At 38.5% G+C, this 22,306-nt stretch overlaps 1 protein-coding gene across 1 annotated transcript; it reads left to right on the top strand.

Annotated features, from left to right (window-relative positions):
- Positions 1-908: 908 nt before the first annotated feature.
- Positions 909-18,646, top strand: GLRX (glutaredoxin). The gene is made up of 3 exons (XM_001362080.3): positions 909-1,232; positions 10,393-10,511; positions 15,959-18,646. Exons 1-2 carry the CDS (start codon positions 1,026-1,028, stop codon positions 10,504-10,506), a joined length of 321 nt encoding a protein of 106 aa, XP_001362117.1. The 5' UTR covers positions 909-1,025; the 3' UTR covers positions 10,507-10,511; positions 15,959-18,646.
- Positions 18,647-22,306: the final 3,660 nt, after the last annotated feature.

Raw genomic sequence — 22,306 nt, 5'->3', positions numbered from 1 at the left:
AGGAATTTCCTGCTTATAGTTTGCCTGAAATATTTCTATAATTTGGAGGTACACTGGCCCATGCCAACATGAGCTGGTGATGGAAATGGCAGACCACATCTGTATCCTTGCTAACAATACCCCAAATGGAGTCACAAAGAGTCAAACAGGTTTGGAAAATGCCTAAACAACATAAGACTTGGGGACATCTTGGAGGCAGAGCTATAGCCAAGCACATCTCCCAATCTTAAGTATTATCCAAATGAACCTAATTCAATCCTTTACTCAAATATGAGTCACTGCATTTCAAGTCTTTTTTGGCATGATTCCCCACAGCATTTCACATACTTTCTTTAAAGAGTCACCCCTGAATTGATTCCTGAGACTTTATCTTTGCTGGAATAATGATGACACTAATAGGGGAGCAGGACTGAACCATCCGTGATTTCATTGGCTTGGGGCATTCCCAGATGAAGAAATTTCCCTCTACCAACAAAGGTTAACATGGAGATGCTTAGAACAGTTAAGGGACATTTGTAGGAGGATGCAATTGAACGAACAGCATCCAGAGCAGCTCACTGTTCTCTGCACCATTCTGTCTCTTTTACATGTCACTGAAGGACACTAAAAGAGACGCATTCAAACAATCGAGGAGCCAACAAGGGCCACCTGGGATCTCCGATGCTAGTGTGATGTGTGGTTCCTGCCCACTCATCCCTTTCTTTTCCTGGAAGGTGATTTAATCATGACACTCCTAGCATCAGTCCTAGGAAAGGCGCTGCTGACACATGACAAAATCGTGCAAAATATCACAATTATGTTCTCGTTTCCATCTGCAAATAGTGAGTCACACAAGGATGTATGTGAGATGGGAGTCCCATCTTGGGACACTGTCTCTTTAAAAAAAAAAACAAAGGCAAGACTGGTCAATGCAAACTCCTCCTCCTGGGGTGGTTCCTTTTAAGAGCTGCTGGACAGTTAAATAAAGCCCCAAGCTTTGGCCCTGCTCTGAAATTTCCTCGGAGGAGTTTTCCAAGTCTGTAGAGATGGCTCAGCAATTTGTGAATTGCAAGATCCGGGCTGACAAGGTGGTGGTCTTCATCAAGCCCACCTGCCCTTACTGCCGAAAAACTGTCGAGCTTCTCAAGCAGCTGCCCATCAAACCAGAGTCCTTGGAATTTGTCGACATAACTGCCCAGAGCGATACAAACGCGATCCAAGATTATTTGCAGCAGCTTACGGGGGCAAGAACCGTGAGTGTCTGTATTTGCCGACTGTTGTGGGGAGGTTGGTTTTGTGGGTGACTTGGGCTCCCCCCCCCTTCTTTCACCATCAGGGGCTTTTCCCTCCTTGTCTGTATTCGAGAAGAACATGGACAGCAAAAAAACTACTTTAAGCACCATTTAAATCTGTCAGATAAGCTCCAAGGACATCTTGACTCGAGGCTGTCTGCTAGAAAGGAAGGAGGGGAGCTAGTCAGTGTTACTGTCATACTTGAATGGCTGACTTGGAATCCAGCCACCAAACCTCTCAAATCAGAGAGAAAAAAGAGGAGATAGGTGAAATGCCTTGCAGACCTTATCAGCTTCTCACGGACTTGCGTGTTCCCGTTGACTCCAGAGGTTTCTGGGAGAGTAATTCAGAGGTTATCCTGAGTCTTTTTGGTAAACAGGGCTAGTAAATGATTGCTTTCAATTGATAGTGCTTCTGGGTAGGGGTGGCGAGGGATGGCGGGAAGGGTAGGAAGGAAGGGAATTTGAAAGTGATCTTTCACTGTGATTTGTCATCATATTTCCTCTGTTCTCACTTATACTTAAGGGGCTTAACGGAACTTCAGTTGTTGTTTCATTATAGTTTCTAGTCACCACTTCCTCTCCACCACCAAGTTGAGGACACAATACTGAAAGATGAGACAAGAGGGTAGCTAGCTGACTCAGTGGATGGAAAGTCTGGTGTGGAGACAGGAGGTCCTGGGTTCTGCTTTCCCTTTAGACACTTCTAGCTGTGTGACCCTGGGCAAATCTTTTAATCCCCATTGCCTTGCCCTAACCATTCTTCTACCTTGGATCCAATACACAGTATTGATTCTAAAAGAGAAGTTAAGGGTTTCAAAAAAAGATAAAGAAAAGAAAGGATGAGGCAGAGAGGTCTGCTGTATGTTTGTATCTGATCATCACAAGAAAGACTTCTGAGGACTGGCAGGAGCATGTAGGAAATGCTCAAAAAGAGATATGGTAAGGTCAGCTAGTTGGCTCAGAGGATAAAAAGCTAGGCCTGGAGATTGGGAGGTCCTGGGTTCAAGACCTGTCATAGTCACATATAGCTGTGTGACCCTGGGAAAGTCTCTTAACCTCAACAAAATACTATGACACAAGTACAAGGATGGTCTGGATTCAAATCTTTCACTTACATTTTTGTGTGTTTGTATGTGGGGGGTGTTATAATGCAACCATAACTTATGGGGTGAAAAAAGGGGGAAGTGCATCCAGGAGCGAATTTCAATATTCTAACCAGGAAGTGTATTGGTAAATTCCTGCTGTGTAAGACTGTGAGCTCTCTGTCACTGGTAATATTAAAACAGAAACTTGGGTTCAAACTCAGGCCTTCTGACTCCAGAGCCCTTTCTTCAAGACTGGATGAGAAGCCACCAGTAATCTGGCTGCTTGGCATAGATTACAGGTTAAAGGTGAAGATTGTGGGTTAAAGCCCTCTTTCAGTTTCCAGGATGGAATAAATAACAGCTCTGGGATACTAGCCTACACAAGCCCACTTCAATAACGTGAGCCAACTCTTTCCTGGAAACTACTTGGTTTGGGGTTCTTAGTTTTTTGTTTTGTTTTGCTTTTTAATGTCTGGAGGAAGTTTCTGTTGACTGCAGCTGAAACTCACGATTGGCTTCCAAAGACTGAATTATAAAAAGATGTGCGACCACTCAAGATAAAGAAAATTGTTCTCTCATGGGCTGCCTTACCAGATGTTTACTTAAATCCCTGGCAGCTGGCTCCTGATCTGCATATGCAGTGAGTGACAAATGCTCTAAAAATTCAATTATCTTAGTCAAAGGCAAGAATATGGCAAGCCTTTTTAGCAGTGCTACTCTTTGATGGTGAGAGGCAGATGGAAAGTTGGCTTAAAGCCAGGAAATCCATCATGCCTGTGGCATACTGGCCATGTCACCCTCAGCAACTCCCTATAAATTTCAGAGAAGCTGCCCCAGCAATCTTGGTAGAAGGAGCTTCTTTCCTCATCTGGAAGTTTAAAATATCCAAAATGAAATTCTGATTCCAGATCATTATCTGAAGACATGAATGCTATAGAATCAATGAAATTCTACCCTTTGCTTAGAAATCAGCAGGTGTCATTGAATCATACAATGACAATAAAAAATCACATTGCAAAGTTTGGGGTTCTCTACTCACTGCTCAAACTAATAAGAACCATTTTTTTTTAAGTGATGGCTAGGTGAGAGCAACTTTTTAGAAAGATATTCAACTCAGCAAGCATTTATTAGGAATAGGTTTGGGAGTCATATAAATCAATAATCATTGAACTCAGAGGTGCTAATGCTATCAACAAGAGAGAGAAGAGAGGTCAGGACAGAAGCTAAATGATGCCAAAGGGAACCGAGTTGCATCTCAGAGGTAGGAGTAGAACCAAGAAAGAATAATGTCACAGAAGCCAAGAGAAGAAGACCAGACTTTGGAAGCTGATCATGGCACTGGGTGGGTTAGTCTTCTGTGTTAAAAGCTGAAAAGAAGTCTGAGAGAATTGTATACCAGGAGATGTGATAGCTCTAGAAGTCACTTGTTTGTAAGGGAAGGGCATCAAGCTGAATAGTCAACAGCAGTTGGAGTCTTATCTGGCTCATCAATCTGCTTAAAAAGTGACTGATCTGCCTGGGATGAATTTGGTATTGTACTGGGACAGGTAAATTTACTCCCTTCCCCCATCAGCTTCCTTCCCTTCTGCCTCACCACTTCTGGGTTTACTGGAATTGATTACCCTTAAATCTTATTTTATCTGCTTTCTGTATTTTTTCATGGTTTTTGTTTCCAGATAAAGAAAAGCTGATTTGTATTGCATTTTGTGTGTGTTGATTATAAGTTAATGAACCACACTATGGGGAAGGACCAAAGGAAATCTCTGGGTATATTGCCTTACAGACTTAATATATTGAAGATATTTCTGTCTCTTGTCTGCTGCTCTGCGTTTGTCTCTCTCCATCTAACACAGTGTATAAGCTCTGAAATTTTAGCCCCATTATCCTCTCTCTTTGCCTCCCTCCCCTATTTTCTCAATTGTTTTTCTTACTCTCAGAAAACTTAAAGAAATAGCAAATCAGAATCAACAGGGATTTCATAAGCCCCTGCTATGGGCTAGGCACTGTGTTCAGGCTCTGAGGATACAGAGGACAAAAAACAAATAAAAGACAATCAAATTGCAAGGAGTTTATATTGTCTTGGGGGTAAGGGAGAAGCAAAAAATACAAAAAAAAAGTAATTCAAATTTCTGGGGAAAGGACTAATCATTTGGGAAGTAAGGAAAAGCCTCCTATCTGAGGGGGCATCTGAGCTAGCTGAAGGAAAGACTATATCTCAGGCACTGGGGAGAAACCTGCAGAGGTGGAAGATGAAATGTTGTCCATGGAGAACCAAGAATAATGTGACTGGAATATAGAGGCAAAGGGGGTGGAGAAAGTAACTTGAGGTCCTTCCAGAGTCAGATTGAGAAGGACCAAATGCCTAACAGAGAAGTTTGTGACTGAACTGCCTGGATTGGTGAGCTGGAGAATGACTGGGTAAGACTGATGTTTTTAGGAATATTACTTTGGCAGCTTTGTGGAAGATGGATCTGAGAAGGGACAGGCCAGAGGCAGGGAGAACATTTAGAGAGTTATGACAATAGCGTAGGGAAAGGTTATGAGGGTTCCAACTAAGGAGGCTGTAATAAGAGTGAAGGTGACATGGAACCTAGAGTTTCCTCTGGACACCCCAAATTCCAGAAGTGTTCTGGGTCAAAAGGGATGCAGGAAAATTCCTTTCCTTCCTTGCATTCTTATAATGTTGAGGAAAAGGTGACCCTGAGCATCAGAGACCCACAATGAGAAAAGACCCCTAAGAGAAATATTCTCTTTGGATTCTCCCCTAGATTTTTAGATGGACACAGATATACATCTCCTAGTTATATTCTGATAGCATTGGACTGTATCTAGGACATCTACTTGTCCTCTGAAATATTCCAGGTGCCCTCTTGTGTCTTCAGGACACAAAACATCATTCCATCCCTAATCAGGTGACAAATGTCCCTCACTTCTGCCCATGACCCATCTCCTCATCTCTGGTCACATAGCTCCTGTTGTCTAAAAAGTATAAGAAGCCCAGGACCCATCTCCTTTAGGATGTATTGTCCACTCTTGCACTTGTCTCCAGACCATCCAACATAGCTTCCAAATTAATAAATTTCCATTTTTGTTTTTAAGTTAGCTATAGTCTGTCATTCTTAACAAGGGCAGCCTGTCCAGACTCAAGGTTTTACCTTAAAGCTCTCCCACAACAGAGGGAAGGAGCTAGAACAGACTGAGAGCTCCACAAGGAAGGAATAACAAATAAACCACTTTCTTTTTCTCTCAGCCCTTTTTTGGTGAACCAGCCTTTTATTTTTAATGTTGTCTTTTGTCCCATTTGTCTTCCTTCCTCTCTTTTCCTCTCCTCCTATCACAACCACAGTTGTAATGAAAAAATGGACCTTTAAGGCTCAATTTGTTAAAAACTCTGTGAAGTCACTCTCAAATCCTTGTTTTATCCTGCTCTCTCTTGAATTACTAAGTTTCCAGAAGAATAATTTTCTAACTCTTCATTTTTGTTTTTCTCTCTTCTCAGTAGAAAGAACAGAATATTAGAATATATATTTTTAAAACCCTTATGTTCCATCAATATTGTGTATTGGTTCCAAGATAGAAGAGTGGTAAGGGCTAGGCAATGGGAGTTAAGTGACTTGCCCAGGGTCACACAGTTGGGAAGTATCTGAGGTCAGATTTGAACCTAGGACCTCCCATCTCTAGACCTGACTCTCAATCCACTAAGCTACCCAATTGTCCCCATATTAGAATATTTTTAAAGGAGTAAGCTTAAAAGGATTAAATTGACAGTGCATTTTCACAAAGATGAAACTTTTTATTTCAAAGTAAAATTACTATATCTACTTGTAATGATTTGTATTTGTATTACACAAAGAGGAGAATTTATAGTAAAATTAATTTTAAAAATTATAAGAGGGGGCAACTAAATAGCTCAATGGATTGAGAGCCAGGCCTGGAGGCCAGAGGTCCTGGGTTCAAATCTAACCTCAGAGACTTCCTGGATGTACCATTCTTCTGCTTTGGAATCAATACATAGTATTCATTCTAAGAAAGAAGGTAAGGGCTTTAAGAAATTATAAGAAATCATGTCAATTATCACAAGTATTAAGGTGATTTCTTGAGAAATACTCTCAATGATTATGACAATGTAAATGAAAACAGCCCTAAAAGGCAGCTAATGCACTACAGATAATTGTAGTGAACAATGTTGACAGAGGAAAACACATTTTTCCTCTTTTCAGTAGAGCTAGGGGGAGATGGGGTTGGTTACACCATCCCTTTCCTGGTTTGGTTTTGATCAACTTGTTTCTTTTGTTACAATGCAGGATTCAGTGGGGGACTATATTGGGAAATGGTCATAGTATTTTTAAAAAGAATTATCTTTTAAAAAAGGGAACTTTGGACTCTTTCAATTGTCAAATTATGTGATCTAGTCTCCAGTGTAGGAGTTCTTCTCTTCTGACATTTATCACATTACCCATATTGCGTTTGTCTTTTCTCCTTAACGAACTCCTTTGGGTTACACTGTCTTAGCAGGAACTTAACCATTACCTCTTCCTGTCAGGAAGCTCCCATGTTCTTTCATTGTTTGAAATGCCCTCACTACTTAAAATGAAGGTTCTGATTGTTGCTTAGCTCAGAGGCAATGTCATAAAACCATGGATGTTCCCATTCATTGTAGTTTTAGTGTATTACAAGTATTTAGCTAAGGTGGAAGAATGACCTTTATTTCTATTGTGCCTGTTTTGCTTTAATTGATCTTATAGTCTGTAGACTTTGTTCTGTGACTGTGCCAAAGGCATGATTCTTTGTCAATGAACTTAGTTCAGAAATTCAGCCTATAATGAGTTAAGTTTAGAAATCCATTTCTCCTGCTAATTGCAGTTTTATTCCTTTTTAATCCTCATTTTTATGTCTCAGAATCAAAAGCGTATATTGGTTCCAAGGCAGAAGAGTTGTAAAGGCTAGGCAAATGGTGGTTAAGTGACTTGTCCAGGGTCACACAGCTAGCAATGTTTTAATTCTTGCCTCAAGGAAATCTGTAATCCATAAGGGATGCAGATGGACAACAAAGAGTCTAGTTTAATATTTTTACACTACCAAGCTATCCCTTCAAGGATGTCTGGTTTAATATCCAAAGAGGTCTTGTCCACTATCTCTAACCTTGCCAGTGGACTTAAACAACAAACAATTGTTAGCCAAAGGAGGGAAAGAGGAGGTTGTGCCAGCCCTCATTCCCAATTTCCATCCACTTATATTGTCCTCCATGCCTCAGCTTTGTAACCAATCATATTGATTTTGCCATTCCTGATGTCAAATTCTTTTGGGGTGGGGGTGTTATACAAGTATCATTATTCAAAACCTGTTTCCATGTTATTCATATTTGCAGTAGAGTGATCTTTTAACATCAAAACCCCAATCAGATCCCCATCAAACCACATGATCCATCATATGCTTTTCTTCTGCATTTCTGTTCCCACAGTTCTTTCTCTGGATGTGGATAGCTTTCTTTCTCATAAATTCCTCTGGATTGTCTTGGGTCATTGCATTGCTGCTAGTAGAAAACAGTCAATTGTGTTACATTCAATTGTGTCATAATGTATACTGTGTATACTGTTCTCCTGCTTCTGCTCCTTTCACTCTGCATCAATTCCTGGAGGTCTTTCCAGTTCGCATGGAATTTCTCCATTTCATTATTCCTTTGAACATAATAGTATTCCATCACCATCAGATACCACAAATAGTTCAGCCATTCCCCAATTTTTTTTTTTGCCACCACTAAAAGCACAGCTATAAATATTTTTGTACAAGTCTTTTTCCTTAGTATCTCTTTAAAGCCCTTTGGGCATAATTCTAAATTGCCCTCCAGCAATGTATTAGTGTTTCAATTTTGCCACATCCCCTCCAACATTTATCACTTTTCTTTGCTGCCATATTGACCAGTCTGCTAGGTATGAGGTGGTACCTCAGAGTTATTTTAATTTGCATTTCTCTAATCAGGAGGGATTTAAAACACTTTTTGATATACTTATTGATAGTTTTGATTTCTTCATGTGAAAACTGCCTATTCATGTCCCTTGACCATTTTTCCACTGGGGAATGGCTTGATTTTTTGTAAATTGATGTCAAATTCTTTTTACCAATTATAATTTGTTTCCTACCTATCAAGCCCTATTCTTTGTTCTATATGCCCAAAAACTATAAAAGAGAGGTATCCCCTTCATTTGAGGTCTTAGCTTAGATGGGAAATCTGAGATCTGATTTATTAGTAAATTTGTACTTTACTAATAAATTGTCAAAACTTTGTGCCTCAGTCTATCTTAGTTTTAACTGTCTATTTTAGCCTTTATCATATAACATCCACTAAGTTTAAATATGACACTATAAGGCATCTCTCTGGTAGAAAAAGTTTTGGATTGATTTTGAGTAGTTTTATAGGTATAGATGTGTCTCTATCTAGACAAACCACACTGGTAAGGTGCTAGAATAAAGTGATAAAGACATCTGTGCAGATCTTGTCTCTGACATGTACATATATGTATATGCATATACATATATATATATATATATGATTACTTAAGAATATCTCTTAATCTTTCAGTTGGCTGCAGCAACTCCTTAGAATTTATCTGCTGAGACATAGCTGTGTGCATCTGCGTTGGAAAAGGGAATTTTCATAATAGAAATTCCCAAGGGGGCACAACTAGGTGATTCAATGGAAAAACAAAAAGCCTGGAAAAGAAAGCCAAGCCTAGAGATGGGAGGTCCTGAGTTCTAATTTGACCTGAGACTTCTCATCTGTGTGTGACTTTGAGCAAGTCACTTAATTAAATCAAAATTGCATAGCCTTTATTGCTCTTCTACCTTGGAACCATTTTTTCATATTGGTTCTAAAACAGAAGGGTAAGGGATTTAAAAGGAAAAGTTCCCTAGGCTGGTAGAATCACAAAGATATAGATATACAGTCACTTTTCTCACAATAGCCCTTTCAAACAAGTGTTCTTTTTGTTGTTCAGTCATTTCAGTTGTGTCAAATTCTTGGTGACCCCATATGGAGTTTTCTAGGATTGTACAATTAATAAGTGTCTGAGGCTGTATTTAAACTCATGAAGATGAACTTTCCTGACTCCAGACCTGGTATGCTATCCACTGTACCATCTAGCTGATATAAGTAGTGTGTTACTATTTATTATTAACCCTGTTTTACTCATAAAGAAAGTTTCAAATAGCTTTAAATACAAAATAGGAACTTTTTTGGGATCATCTACTTACTTTGGGAGTGTGTGTGTGTAAGGGGAAGGTCCAAAAGGGAGTGACTCGTTCTCTCACAGCTAGCAGGGGATTTGACTCCCAGCTCTTCCCACTATAAATCTAGCACATCCTCCCAACATTAGAGAGAAGATTCCAAATTAATCCTGTTTTGTTCAGACATCTAAGAATGAGAGATTATTAGAATGAAATTACTTCTTAATGTCCCTTGAGTGTGAAGTTTCTATGGGTTTTTTTTTCCCCATTAGTGGCTAAGCAGCAATAACAGGAAACTAGGATCCATACTCCATTTGTCATGATAAATAAAAACTCTCATTGATACTTCTTTACATTCAGTACAATTTCATTATCATTTGACTACACTTTTTCCTTCTCCAGTTTATTTTAAGGATGAGGAAACAAAGGCAAACAGAATTAAGTGACTTGCTCAGTGTCACACTGGTAGTATCTGAGGCCAGATTTTAACTCAAGAAGATGAGTTTTCCTGACACTATCTCCTGCACTACCTAACTGTCTATATGTGTGGGTCTGAGTATATATTATATATGTAGGTATTTATATGTGTATATGTAATATATGTATATCTGTAGTGTAAACCTCAAAATTCCTTAGACTTATAGTAGGTATAAATATTTACATATGTACACTATATATGTTTGCTATAGTATGAAGAATTCTTCAGTCATAGAGAAATATTAAGATTGAATACAAAAATTCCTTTCTTTTAATTGACTCATAATTTAAGTCCTTCACATCTGGTTTTTGTGGTTGTTTTTTCCCTTTAGGTTCCTCGGGTATTTATTGGTAAAGACTGTATTGGTGGATGCTCAGATCTTCAGGCCATGGAACAGAATGGGCAGCTGCTACAAAAACTTCAACAAATTGGAGCATTACAATAACTTCAGTGAGTATCATAAAAGTGATAAGGTGCTTGGGAAGTTTAAGAGAATAGGAATTCCTTGTTTTCTTTATTGTCTTGTGTAATCCTTCTGGCTAAGAAGGAAAGAAGGCTAAATGGCTTTGAATAGTTTGGACGTCTAGGTATGAAATATATCTAGTGACATTAGTCATCTGGAACATGTTCATTTTACAGAGATAATGAGTCACACTGGGACTAAATCCTTTTGCCTTACTCTTGTCCATTTAGTAATTGTGGTTATATTTTGTCATCCATTTTTTTTGTTGTTGATGTTCACTCATTTCAGTTGTGTTCAACTCTTCATGACCCCATTTGAGGTTTTCCTGGCTGGAATGATTTGCCATCCAGCTACCCTATCACCCATTTAGTTGACTCCAATGCCAGTGGTTTTTTAAGACTTGAGGTGAACTATAAAAAAGAGAACTATCCAAAAGGATCCTTAGGACTTACTTGTGTGCCAGGAACTCATAACCATACAGTTCCTGCCCTCAAAGAGTCTACATTCCATTTAGAAGAGACTAGACATACCTCCTTTGGGAAGTTAAAAGAATGGTGAGTGTAGCCTCTTGTTGATTAGCAAAACCTTTCAAATAGCAATAGCAATTTAAATTATGAATCTAGACTGGAAAGACACACAAAGGATACACAGGTGGTAGCTAGGGGCAAAATGTCTAGGACCTGGGCACAATGACTATTTCTGGTCAAAGGCAACTGGAAGAAGATGACCTAGATATAAAGTGAAGCATAATGGGAGCCTGTTTGAATACCTCAGAAAGGAAATTTTAATCATATCTCCTACTGCATAGTCCTGGGCTCTTCTGTTGTTCTTATGCAAATAAAACTATTCAGAACCTCCCATGTAAAAAAACTATAAATGTCCAAAGTATAAAAAGCTATTTAGCTTTCTCTCTCTCCCTCTCTCCTTCTCTCCCTCTCTCCCTAACTAGTTTTATGGTTCTGATATTATACTAGTTATTGGTGAATATGTGATCATTGTGCTTAGGCTATATGGAAGGAGTGTAATCTGTGAAGAGAACTTTTTATCTTTTTAAAAAGAAGTGACACATTCAGAGGAAGAACTGTAGTAGAAACACAAAAGAAAAACTGCTTGATCACATGGGTTGATGGGGATATGATTGGGGATGTAGACTCTAAATGATCACCCTAGTGTAAATATCAATAATATGGAAATAGTTCTTGATCAATGACATGTAAAACCCAGTGGAATTGCGTGTCAGCTATGGGAGGGGTTGGATGGAAGAGAGGGAAAGAACATGAATATTGTAACCATGGAAAAATATTCTAAATTAATTGAATAAAATTTTCCCAAGGAAAAAATAAATCAATAAAAGAAATGACCAATTAAATCACTGTAGATTAAAAGAGAGAAACAAAGGCAAGGGTGATGCCATGGAGGATTGCAGAAAACCTTTTTTTATAATATTGCTGTGAATATTTAAATATTTAAAAATTTAAAAAAATATTTAAAATATTGCTGTGAATCAAAACAATAATAATATAGTAATTTATTTACTTAGCCTATGTTAAGAGCACTAAATTTGAGGCCAGAGTCTTGGGAACTTATCTCACCTCTGCTACTTATTTACTCATGCGAGCTTGAATAAATCATCTAATCTCACTGTGCCTAAGTTTCCTCATCTGTAAAATGGGGGAGGCATTAGAATAGAGGACATCTAAATTCCCCCAGAACTCTTGATCTAGGATCCTAAGTACTTTCCTCACAATTACACTTAGAAATAAAATTAGAAGGAACTTATAGCTGAAGAAATCACAGACAAGGGACAGAGTTCAGTTATGGTTATGATTTAAATTATCTTGATAGATTGGTTTTTCAGTAAGAATATAAGTTTTTTTTTGTTTGTTTTTGGTTTTTTATTATATCAGGTTTATTGGTTAGACCAGCATCAGAATGGGTACAATGATATATGTGTCCATGGCTCTCTCAAGACCAGGGTTGACCTGAGCTGGGTTAGGCAGCATAATAAATACATTTTGGGGGCTCATTATTCTGGCCCTCCCTTTACCTTCTTACGATATCTTTAATTGGTGATAGATAATTAAGAGGTGGTCCATTAATCTATCCATCCCTTCCCATTCCCACAGGTAAACAAGTCATAAAAGCAGGAAAAGAGCCCTTATTCCCTTCATTTATTAACCAAATTGTATTAAAATGGAAGATAGTCCTTTCAACTTCCACAGACAATGAAAATGAAAAAAGGAGCAGACTGGATGTTTTTGATCCAGGCCCTACAATACACAGTAATTCTCCCTATTATATAGGAATTAACAGTTTTATGAAAAATAAATTGTCACATTTCCCTAGTTTTCACAGGAATTAGCATTAGAGGTGGAATGTGAATCCAGGCCCCCTGACTTCAAAGTCACTGTTCTTCCTGCTGTGCCACAAAACCTCACTCTCTAGAGCAACCTTTGTTGTATCACACACCCCTTTGACAGTCTGGTGAAGCTGGTGGACCCCTTCTCTAATGTTTCTAGATTAAAAAAATAATAATAATACTTCAGAGACCAGTTATATGGGAATACATTATCCAAAGTTTTGTTTTAGGGTTGATGGCCCCCAAAATAAGGACACAAGCTGGAGCTATAAAGGTCACATGAACAGAGCTATGTCTCTGTTTTAATCTTTCTGATTATTCAAATCCATATTATTTGGTTTTTCTTTTTACTCTTGCTGCTGATCTATCTTCCTGGGAAAATATGAGGTTCTATTATTTCTATGTTAGGAACAGCAATCAAGCACCCAAACTGATTTGTCTCTCTCTATCTCTGTCTCTCCCTTTCTCTTTATAGTTTTTTTTTTAAACATTATCTTATTTGGTCATTTTCATACATTGTTCATTGGAAACAGATCATTATCTTTTCCTCCCCCCCAACCCCCCCCTTCCCTAGCCGACACGCGATTCGTCTGGTTATCACATGTGTCCTTGCTCTGAACCCATTTCCTTGTTGTTGGTATTTGCATTAGGGTGCTCATTTAGCGTCTCTCCTCGATCATGTCCCCTCAACCTCTGTAGTCAAGCAGTTGCTTTTCCTTGGTGTTTTTACTCCCTCAGTTTGTCCTCTGCTTGAGGATAGTTTTTGGTTTTTTTTTTTCCTCGTAGATTGCTGCAGGTTGTTCAGGGACATTGTAAAGCCATTACTGGAGAAGTCCATTACGTTCTCTTGTACCCCAGTGTATCTGTCTCTGCATATAGTGTTCTCCTGGTTCTGCTCCTCTCACTCTGCATCACTTCCTGGAGGTTGTTCCCGTTTCCATGGAATTCCTCCACTTTATTATTCCTTTTAGCACAATAGTATTCCATCACCAACATATACCACAATTTGTTCAGCCATTCCCCAATTGAAGGGCATCCCCTCATTTTCCAATTTTTGGCCACCACAAAGAGTGCAGCTATGAATATTCTTGCACAAGTCTTTTTCCTTATTATCTCTTTGGGGTACAAACCCAGCAGTGCTATGGCTGGATCAAAGGGCAGAGACAGTCTTTTATCGCCCTTTGGGCATAGTTCCAAATTGCCCTCCAGAATGGTTGGATCAATTCACAACTCCCCCAGAAATGAATTAATGTCCCCACTTTGCCACATCCCCTCCAGCATTCATTACTTTCCATAGCTGTCATGTTAGCCAATCTGCTAGGTGTGAGGTTGTTTTGATTTGCATCTCTCTGATTATAAGAGATGTAGAACACTTTTTCATGTGCTTATTAATAGTCTTGATTTCTTTAACTGAAAATTGCCTATTCATGTCCCTTGCCCATTTTTCAATTGGAGTCTCTTTATAGTTTTTCATCTACCGACCCACCCACCTATCCACCTACCTATACATTCATCCGTCCATCCATCTGTCCATCTGTCTTTCTGTCTGAGAAATAATTTGATCCCTGCCCTATTTTAGTAGACCCCTGCCCATCTTAAATCCATCATTTTATCCCTATGATTAGTTTTAATCAGTATTATTTAGCTTAATGTGATTCCATAGGGATAGTGATAAATTACTTATTAACAAAAAATAATCAGAAGTCCCTAGTCATAGTTCCAGTTATAGTTCATGATTTAATGATTATTAGAAACTCGAGTCTTTTTTCTCACAAGTTCTATATCAAAGTTTAACTGAGTCAACATGAATTAAAGGGAATCAACATGACTAGAAAGGGGGCCTCCATCTAGCTGTCATAAGCCTCAGTGGACAATCCCGTGATATATTAAATAATAAAAAAAGCACTCCCACCTAGTATTGCTTCCCTTGTGACCCCCCCTTTTTAAAAAATCCCTTATCTTCTGTCTTAGAATCAATACTGTATATTGGTTCCAAGGTAGAAAAACAGTAAGGACTAGACAATGGGGGTTAAGTGACTTGTCCAGGGTCACACAGTTGGGAAATGTCTGAGGCCAGATTTGAGCCTAGGACCTCCTATCTCTAGGCCTGGCTCTCAATCCATTGACCTACCCAACTGTCCCCCTTTGTGACCCTTATTAAGCAAGCTAGGACAACTAAATAAGAAATTAAGTGGGCCTGTTGATGAGGCAGACCTGATGATAAAATGAGTGGCATAAAGTGGTGTGGATGAGTTGATTGCTACATGTCCACCTACTATCAGGTAGCAATGTGATATTGATGGGGCACATACCAAGAGTTTAGAGACCACCAATGAGATCACTCCCTGATACCTAAGGATAGGACTCGCCACTGAAAGGAATAAAAGCTATACTCTGGAGAAGGTAGTAATCTCAGACCAGGAAGAAAGTCTGGGATCCTTTTTGTTGGAGGGCACCAGGTCTCTCTACTAAATAGTTATTGCCTCAATTGTTTTATTGTGGATTAGACAAATCTCTGATGTTATGTATCTATCTACACACACATGCAGATAATATGTATTGTTTATATGTAGAATTACATATGCATACATGTGTGCTTTGTATAGAATTACATTATATTATAGGACACACATTATTATATATATACACACACAGATATATGTATATATATATATATATATATATTCTCTCCTCTATCTATAGACACATGTATATGTCTGTGTAGATCTAGATGGATAGATTCACATAGTTATGTTATGCAGATATGAATTAAGAGAAAACTCTAGCTTCCCCATTCAGCTTTCTATCCTTTTCTAGGCTATATGATATTCTGGCTGGGAGGGACCTCAGAGATCATCTAGCTTGCTCTCTTTGCAAATGAGGAAAGGGGACGAAAGAGTGGAAATTACTTCTTCAGTTTCACACAGCCAGTGTTTTGATGGCATATGATTCAATTACCTCCTGTAATAGCTCACTTTTGAAACACTAGTTAATATTGTTGGAGAGAAGGGGAAAAAAGACAGAGGACAAAAGTTGCCTTTTGAAAAATAATGTTATTTCTTTTTTCCATTGCAGGGCACTTGGAAAATGGAATCACATGATGCTGTGCTGGAATACATGCCAATCTTGCCTTTCCTTCAACACCTCCTGTCCTGCAAGAACATTTTATTTTAATTCCTAACATGTTAAACCAGGAAAAGGTGTTTTTTTTTCCCCTCCTGGAGCTATTTCTTCTCCTACTGTCTTTCACATTTCCAAATGGCCTGGGATCTCTCGTAGCTTAGCCAGCTCAATATTTAAAGGTCATCTAGCTCACCCAAAATCCTATGGGAGAACTTCAGAATTCTTTACTCCAACCCAATATTTTCTTCGGTCTTCATCTTGTGAAGATGATGTGTGGTTTTATTCTGGTTCAGTCATCTAGCTTCCAGAAGCTTTTACCAGGTTCTGACTTGGAATTGAATGAATTTAATATCAAAAACTTATAGTTTGGAAACTAGAAGGGGCCTCAGGAGATTTAACTAGAAGGGGCCTCAGGAGATTTAAATGAGAGGCCAAAGGGTGTTCTTCAAAGTGATTTCTCCTGTGTGTTCCTCACATTTTCTTTCTTTCCGCTAGGGTTCTCAAGCTCTCTTTCCATAGGATCATATATTTAGGGTTGAGAAAAAGGGACCCAAGAGACCATCTGCTCCACTTCATCTCTTCACAGATGAACTGAGTATTGGGAGCAGATTGGTCTTGCAAATGACTTAACATTATGAAAATCTTAGTAATCATGGCCTTTTGAAAATTGAGAATCTTTCAACATAAAATTTAGCTTTTTGGGGGAGGGGGTGTCAACAAGTACTGATACTAGTCACAAGTCTTATAAAAGTGGCTTCATTTCCTAGAACATCTTATAGAGTTGATCAATTGTTGGGTCAGTTTCCTATCAGCTTCCTAAACTAAAGGTCATAATCTGCAATATAGAAGAGTGAGGGGGCAGCTGGGTAGCTCAGTGTGTTGAGAGCCAGGCTTAGAGACGGGAGGTCCTAGGTTCAAATCTGACCTCAGACACTTCCCAGTTGTGTGACCCTGGGCAAGTCACTTGACCCCCATTGCCTAGCCCTTACCACTCTTCTGCCTTGGAGCCAATACACAGTATTGACTCCAAGATGGAAGGTAAGGGTTTAAGAAAAAAAAAAAGAAGAGTGAATCAAATATATGATTTAAAATTATAAAAAATAAAATTCACATCGAATTTCAGTAGCTATAATTCAGTAAAATAATAATTTTAGGTTTGAATCCATCTTTAATAATCATCAAATAGAAGGTATTGAGTACATTTTCTTGGTAACATCCCACTGAATAATACCTCTTAGATCTAGTATAATGTAGAAAACAAAAAGGAACTGTGAACCAGAAAGAATTTAGGAAACTCATCCAATAGTGGAATAAGAGTAAAAAGAAAGTAATAAAGAATTAAGAGAGTAGCTAGATGACACAGCGGATAAAGCAATGGGCTTGGAATCAGGAAGACTTCCTGAGTTAGAATCCAGGCTCAGAAATTTACTACTATATGACCCTGGTCAATAACGTAACCCTGTTTGTAAAATGAACTAAAGAAGAAAATGGCAAACCACTCCAGTCTCTTTGCCAAGAAACCCCTAAATGAGATCATGAAGTCATACATGACTGAAAAATGACTCAAAAACAACAAAAAAGAATTAATAACCAAATCCCCAGTGAGCTCAAAGTCTTAAGATATTTAAAGCTAGGGATGCAAATAGCCTTTTCTCATTCCTTTTGGTTAGTCTTTGCTAGCCATTTACCTCCCTCATAAACCGTGACCATTACAGCTTTTCATAAAAACACAAGGTTGTCTTTAAGGAATATGTAAATGCTAACAGTAGCTCCCTTGTGATTAAGTGGCTTGCACCCCATTTGTGTACATAGCCAGAAATCTTAGACCCCTAACATTTGCTTTGAGATCTGAGAAGATAGTCTGAGCCTGGAACTTTCTGAAGAAATTTCTAGCACTTATAATAGTTAATAGTAGACTTTGTGATATTTTTTGACCAGTTTATTTGGGCATTTTCAAAGGCAATAAGCTACACAATTCTGAAGCAAGTGTCTTTTCACAGTCAACTTACCCTGAGAAAAAATGTTATATTAGCCAAATCCCAGACTAGTAACTAGTAAACTTTTTTAAAAAAGTAAAATAAAATCTTGGCCAGGTAACAGCAGCTCCCTTTTAAAACTTTGATATTTCCTGGCTCTTGGTAACTCCTTGGTGCTCTGGGCAGACAGAGCTGAAGGGGTGGGGAGCAAAGGCAGTAGCAGCAAGACCAATGAAAATGCTAGTTTTATATAGTCACAGCTCACTCTGACATTTCTTGCCAAGTGTTTCTTTGCATTTGGAAACTCTGGAATGGAAAAGACTCTTCCCCCACCCCCCCACCCCCCATTAGCTTTACATTCTTCTGGTATTTTTACAGCTTGGCTGGTCTTTTCCCTTGCCTAGTAATGGTGTTTGGAATCCTTTGCATACAGGATACCCCCCATCCCCAGTTTGTTTAATTTGGGGGTACTGTTTTTATTTACCTTTATCAAGTGGACATAGGTTGCTTGCTACAGAGGAACACAAGGAAGGCCATGGCTGCCCCTTTCTTTCCCTAGTATCTGATGTATGTTTGGTGTCATATTCCATGGATATTAGAAATCAATCTATGCAAATGATGTATAATGGAATACTGATAATAAATTTTAACTCGTGGAACAGCACCGTCTGACTCTCCCTATGTCTTCACCTTTTTCTGTGACATGGCCCTTTTTAGCACTGAGGTTATGGGAGAAATCTCTCACTGAGTTCACATGGTAGGTTCCTGCTGTGGAATAAACTTCTCACAATGCAGAAATCACAAAGGGAAAAACTTAGGTTTTATTAAGACTAAGCACAGGTTCAGGAAATAGAAAAGATGACCTCAAACAGGGATTAGGATTCTGTTGAATTTTATAGAAAAAAATGACAACTGACAGGGAAAGAATTTTTGCCATACAACAAGCTCACATACCCTCTTTGGGCATAAAAGTTGAACAAACAGAATCAGAATCTCATGCATGTCCCAAGGAAACAACCTAGTTCAACGGACTCTATAGGGAAATTACATCTGGTTACAATTTAAGCTGTATTTAGAGGGTTCACAATGGACTGATTGAGAAGGAAGATTTATATGCTTCAAAGATAACTGCAGTGCCAGCCAATTAGAATCCTTCCTCAAATAAGGTGACTCGAATTACTTCAGGAAGCCTTGGTTCATTTCTATTTAAGGAATGTTTGAGGCCTTAAGTAAATTTTCATGTCCTGTGAGACAGGTTTTGGCCAGCTCAAGAATGGCCCAAGTAGAAGAAACAGTCCTGACCTAATATAAATTGATAAAATGAAATAAAGAATTCCTCATAATTATGAAATACCAAAACATTCAAATGCATAAAACAAAATACACAGGCTTACATAGGAAATGTGTCAGAGAGATATAGTTGTCAAAATAGTTCTCAAAAACAAGGTAGTCAACTCCAGGTTAGGAACCCCTCAATCAGATTTTACCTTTGAAATTCTCTCTTTGCCTCTCTATGTGTCTGCCTGTCTGTCTCTCTGTCTCTCCCTCTCTCTCCCTCAGTCTATCAGTCTGTCTCTTCTCTTCCACTCCCAATCCACATCTCTACCTTCCCTTATCTTCTCTAACTGAAATAATAAGAGGGTTTAAAATATGGTTATTAAAGCAATGAATGGGGAGCTAACAACGACATCCATTAAAGCTGGGACTAGTTTATATTTTGTTGACTTTCCCCTCCCTCACTCCATGTGGGGCTCAGGGGGAAAAAAAGAACTGATTAAGTAGACAGGATCTTTATACTACACTTGAATTCAGTTCAGCGAGCGTGTAGTAAGCATTTATGTGAAAGATGCCATGGGGGTAAGCTGCTCGTAATTCTAGAAAGAAGAATACCATAGACCTTTACCTCAGGGTGTTTATAGATACATATAAATATGATTCAAAGCAGCCTGTAATAATGATGAAAGAGAGCTCTTAAATCATGCTCTAATAAAATGTGAGGAGCACAGAGCACAGTCAGCTCGGGAAGAGGGTGATTCAGAGAAAGCTTCTTGGAGTTGGGGACAGCTACAGTGAGCCTTGAAGATAAAGGACTTTAATAGGCAGATGGGAGAGTGAGATGCCCAAGTGAGGGCAATGGCCTGGACAAATTCTAGAAGGTGGGAGAGGACAGGATAAGATCTAGGAAATAGCAGTAGCCCAGGAGGTGACCTTCCTTTTATATGCTGTCTTCCCCCTTTAGGGTGGAAGACTTACTCTTTTTGCCCTTGTATATCCAGCACTCAGAACAATGCTTGGTTGGTAGTAAGGCCTTTTCAAATGTTTTTTATTCATTTATTTATTAAGAATACCAAAAAAAAAATTTTTTTTTTTTACATTTCAGTTCTTGGCCACAAGACCTTCCATTCTAAATGTAATATTGGAAACAAATTGGATTTTGTAAAATTTATCACTTTTAATGAGACAATATACTAACCCTTGAGATGCAGCAAAAACAGTTCTCAGGAAAATTTTGTATCTTTAAATATATTCAATAAAAAAGAAGGAAAAGCTCAAAAAATCTAACTTTAAAAATTTGAAACAACAAAGTAAAAAAAACCTGAAGGAGGGGCAGTTAGGTGGCTCAGTAGATATAGATCCAGGCCTAGAGATGAGAAGTTCTAAATTCAGATCTGGCCTCAGACAATGTGTAGGCCTAGCAAGTCACTTAACTCCAATTGCCTGTCTTAGAACTCATAGTATTGGCTCTAAGACAGAAGTTCAAGGTTGTTTTGGTGTTTTCTTAAACAGAAAGACAAAAAATAAAAACAAAAACTGAAAGACAAACATTAGAAGATAATTGTTTGAAAGAAAACGAGGAGAAAAAATGTAATAAAAGAAACCATTAGCTAATTGGATTTAAAAGGGGTGGAGGAGATTGTAAAATACCTTCAATGACTTTTCCAAGGAGTTTGCATTTTCTCTTAAAAGCAATAGATGACTGGAATTTTCTGAACAGAGAAATGACAGTCATATGTGCTTTAGGAAGTTTAATTTGGCAAGCATGTGAAGAAGGATAGATTGGAGAAAGAAGAGACTAAAAATAGGAGAACTGGGTAGGAAGTGAACAAAATAATCCAGCTGAGAAATAATGAGAGCCTAAAATAGGAAAGCAGGAAGCAAAAGGGTGGGACAGTTATGGAGGTACAACAAGACTTGGTGATTGAATGTAGCTAATGAGGAAGAGGGAAATGTCAAAGGTACCACACAGATCTCAAGCTTGAATCACAGGAAGGATTTGAGCCAACCACAAAAACTGGGAATTTATCGAGGAGGGACAGGTTTTGTGGGTAATATAAATAATTCAGCATTGTATATACTGAGTTTGAGATGTCAGTGTGACACGTAGTTGGAGATTTCCAGTGGGCAATTAGAAACAAAGAATCAGAGCTCTCAGGAGAAGTTGGGGCCTAGTCATAAATAATTCAAAGTTATCTGAATTCTGAGGAGTCAGCAAGACCACTAAAGAGGAGTGGGCAGCTAGGTGGTACAGTGGATAGAAGTGCTGGACCTGGCATCAGGAATTAAAATCTATCCTCTGACATTTACTATTTGTGTGACCCTGAGCAAGTCACTTAACCCTGTGTCTCCCTCAGCTTCTTTATTTGCAAAATGAACTGAAGAAGGAAATAGTAGACCTCTCCAGTATCTGGAAAACCCCAAATGGGGTTACAAAGAGTCAAACATGACTAAAAAATGATGGAACAACAGCAAACATTTTTGCAGCCAGGCAGCACAGTGACATCTAATGAGTGCCTGGCATAGAGTCAGGAAGGCTCATCTTTCTGAGTTTAAATCTAGCCTTAGATAATTACTAGCTGTGTGACTTTGGGCAAATCACTTAACTCAATTTGCCTCAGTTTCCTCATCTATAAAGTGAACTGGAGAAGGAAATAGCAAACCACTCCAAGTATCTTTGCCAAGAAAACCCCAAATGGGGTCATGACAAATCAGACACAAATGAAAAATGACACAGCAAAAAATAAGAGAAGTAAGAGAGACAAAAATGAAATTTAGACAGTTATAGGTCAATAGCTTAAGAGGGTGGTAGGAAAAAGGCAGGTCGGGTTTTTGTTTTTATTAAAAATAGAGGAGATCTGAAAGCATTTGTAGGCAGAGAGGAAAGAGCCATTAGAGAGAAAGAGATTAAAATTAAGATAGAATAATTGAGGAGATAAGAGGAAATAAGAAGGGATTTTGGGTCAAGGGTACAAGTGGATTGATTAACCCTTGTAAGGAGACCCACTTTATCCTCTGTGTTTGAAAGGAAAAAGGAGAGGCTATAGAA

Source organism: Monodelphis domestica, chromosome 3, assembly GCF_027887165.1.
Source record: "Monodelphis domestica isolate mMonDom1 chromosome 3, mMonDom1.pri, whole genome shotgun sequence".
Lineage (NCBI taxonomy): Eukaryota > Metazoa > Chordata > Mammalia > Didelphimorphia > Didelphidae > Monodelphis > Monodelphis domestica.
Note: the sequence above shows the minus strand (reverse complement) of the source record. Positions and strands in the feature narration are given on the sequence as shown.

What these genes read in the sequence shown, in the direction of transcription:
- GLRX (XM_001362080.3), top strand. Translation starts at nt 1,026, where the DNA reads ATGGCTCAGCAATTTGTGAATTGCAAGATCCGGGCTGACAAGGTGGTG. An exon ending in AGCTTACGGGGGCAAGAACC is followed by an intron (nt 1,233 to 10,392) that starts GTGAGTGTCTGT and finishes TTTTCCCTTTAG; the next exon opens with GTTCCTCGGGTATTTATTGG.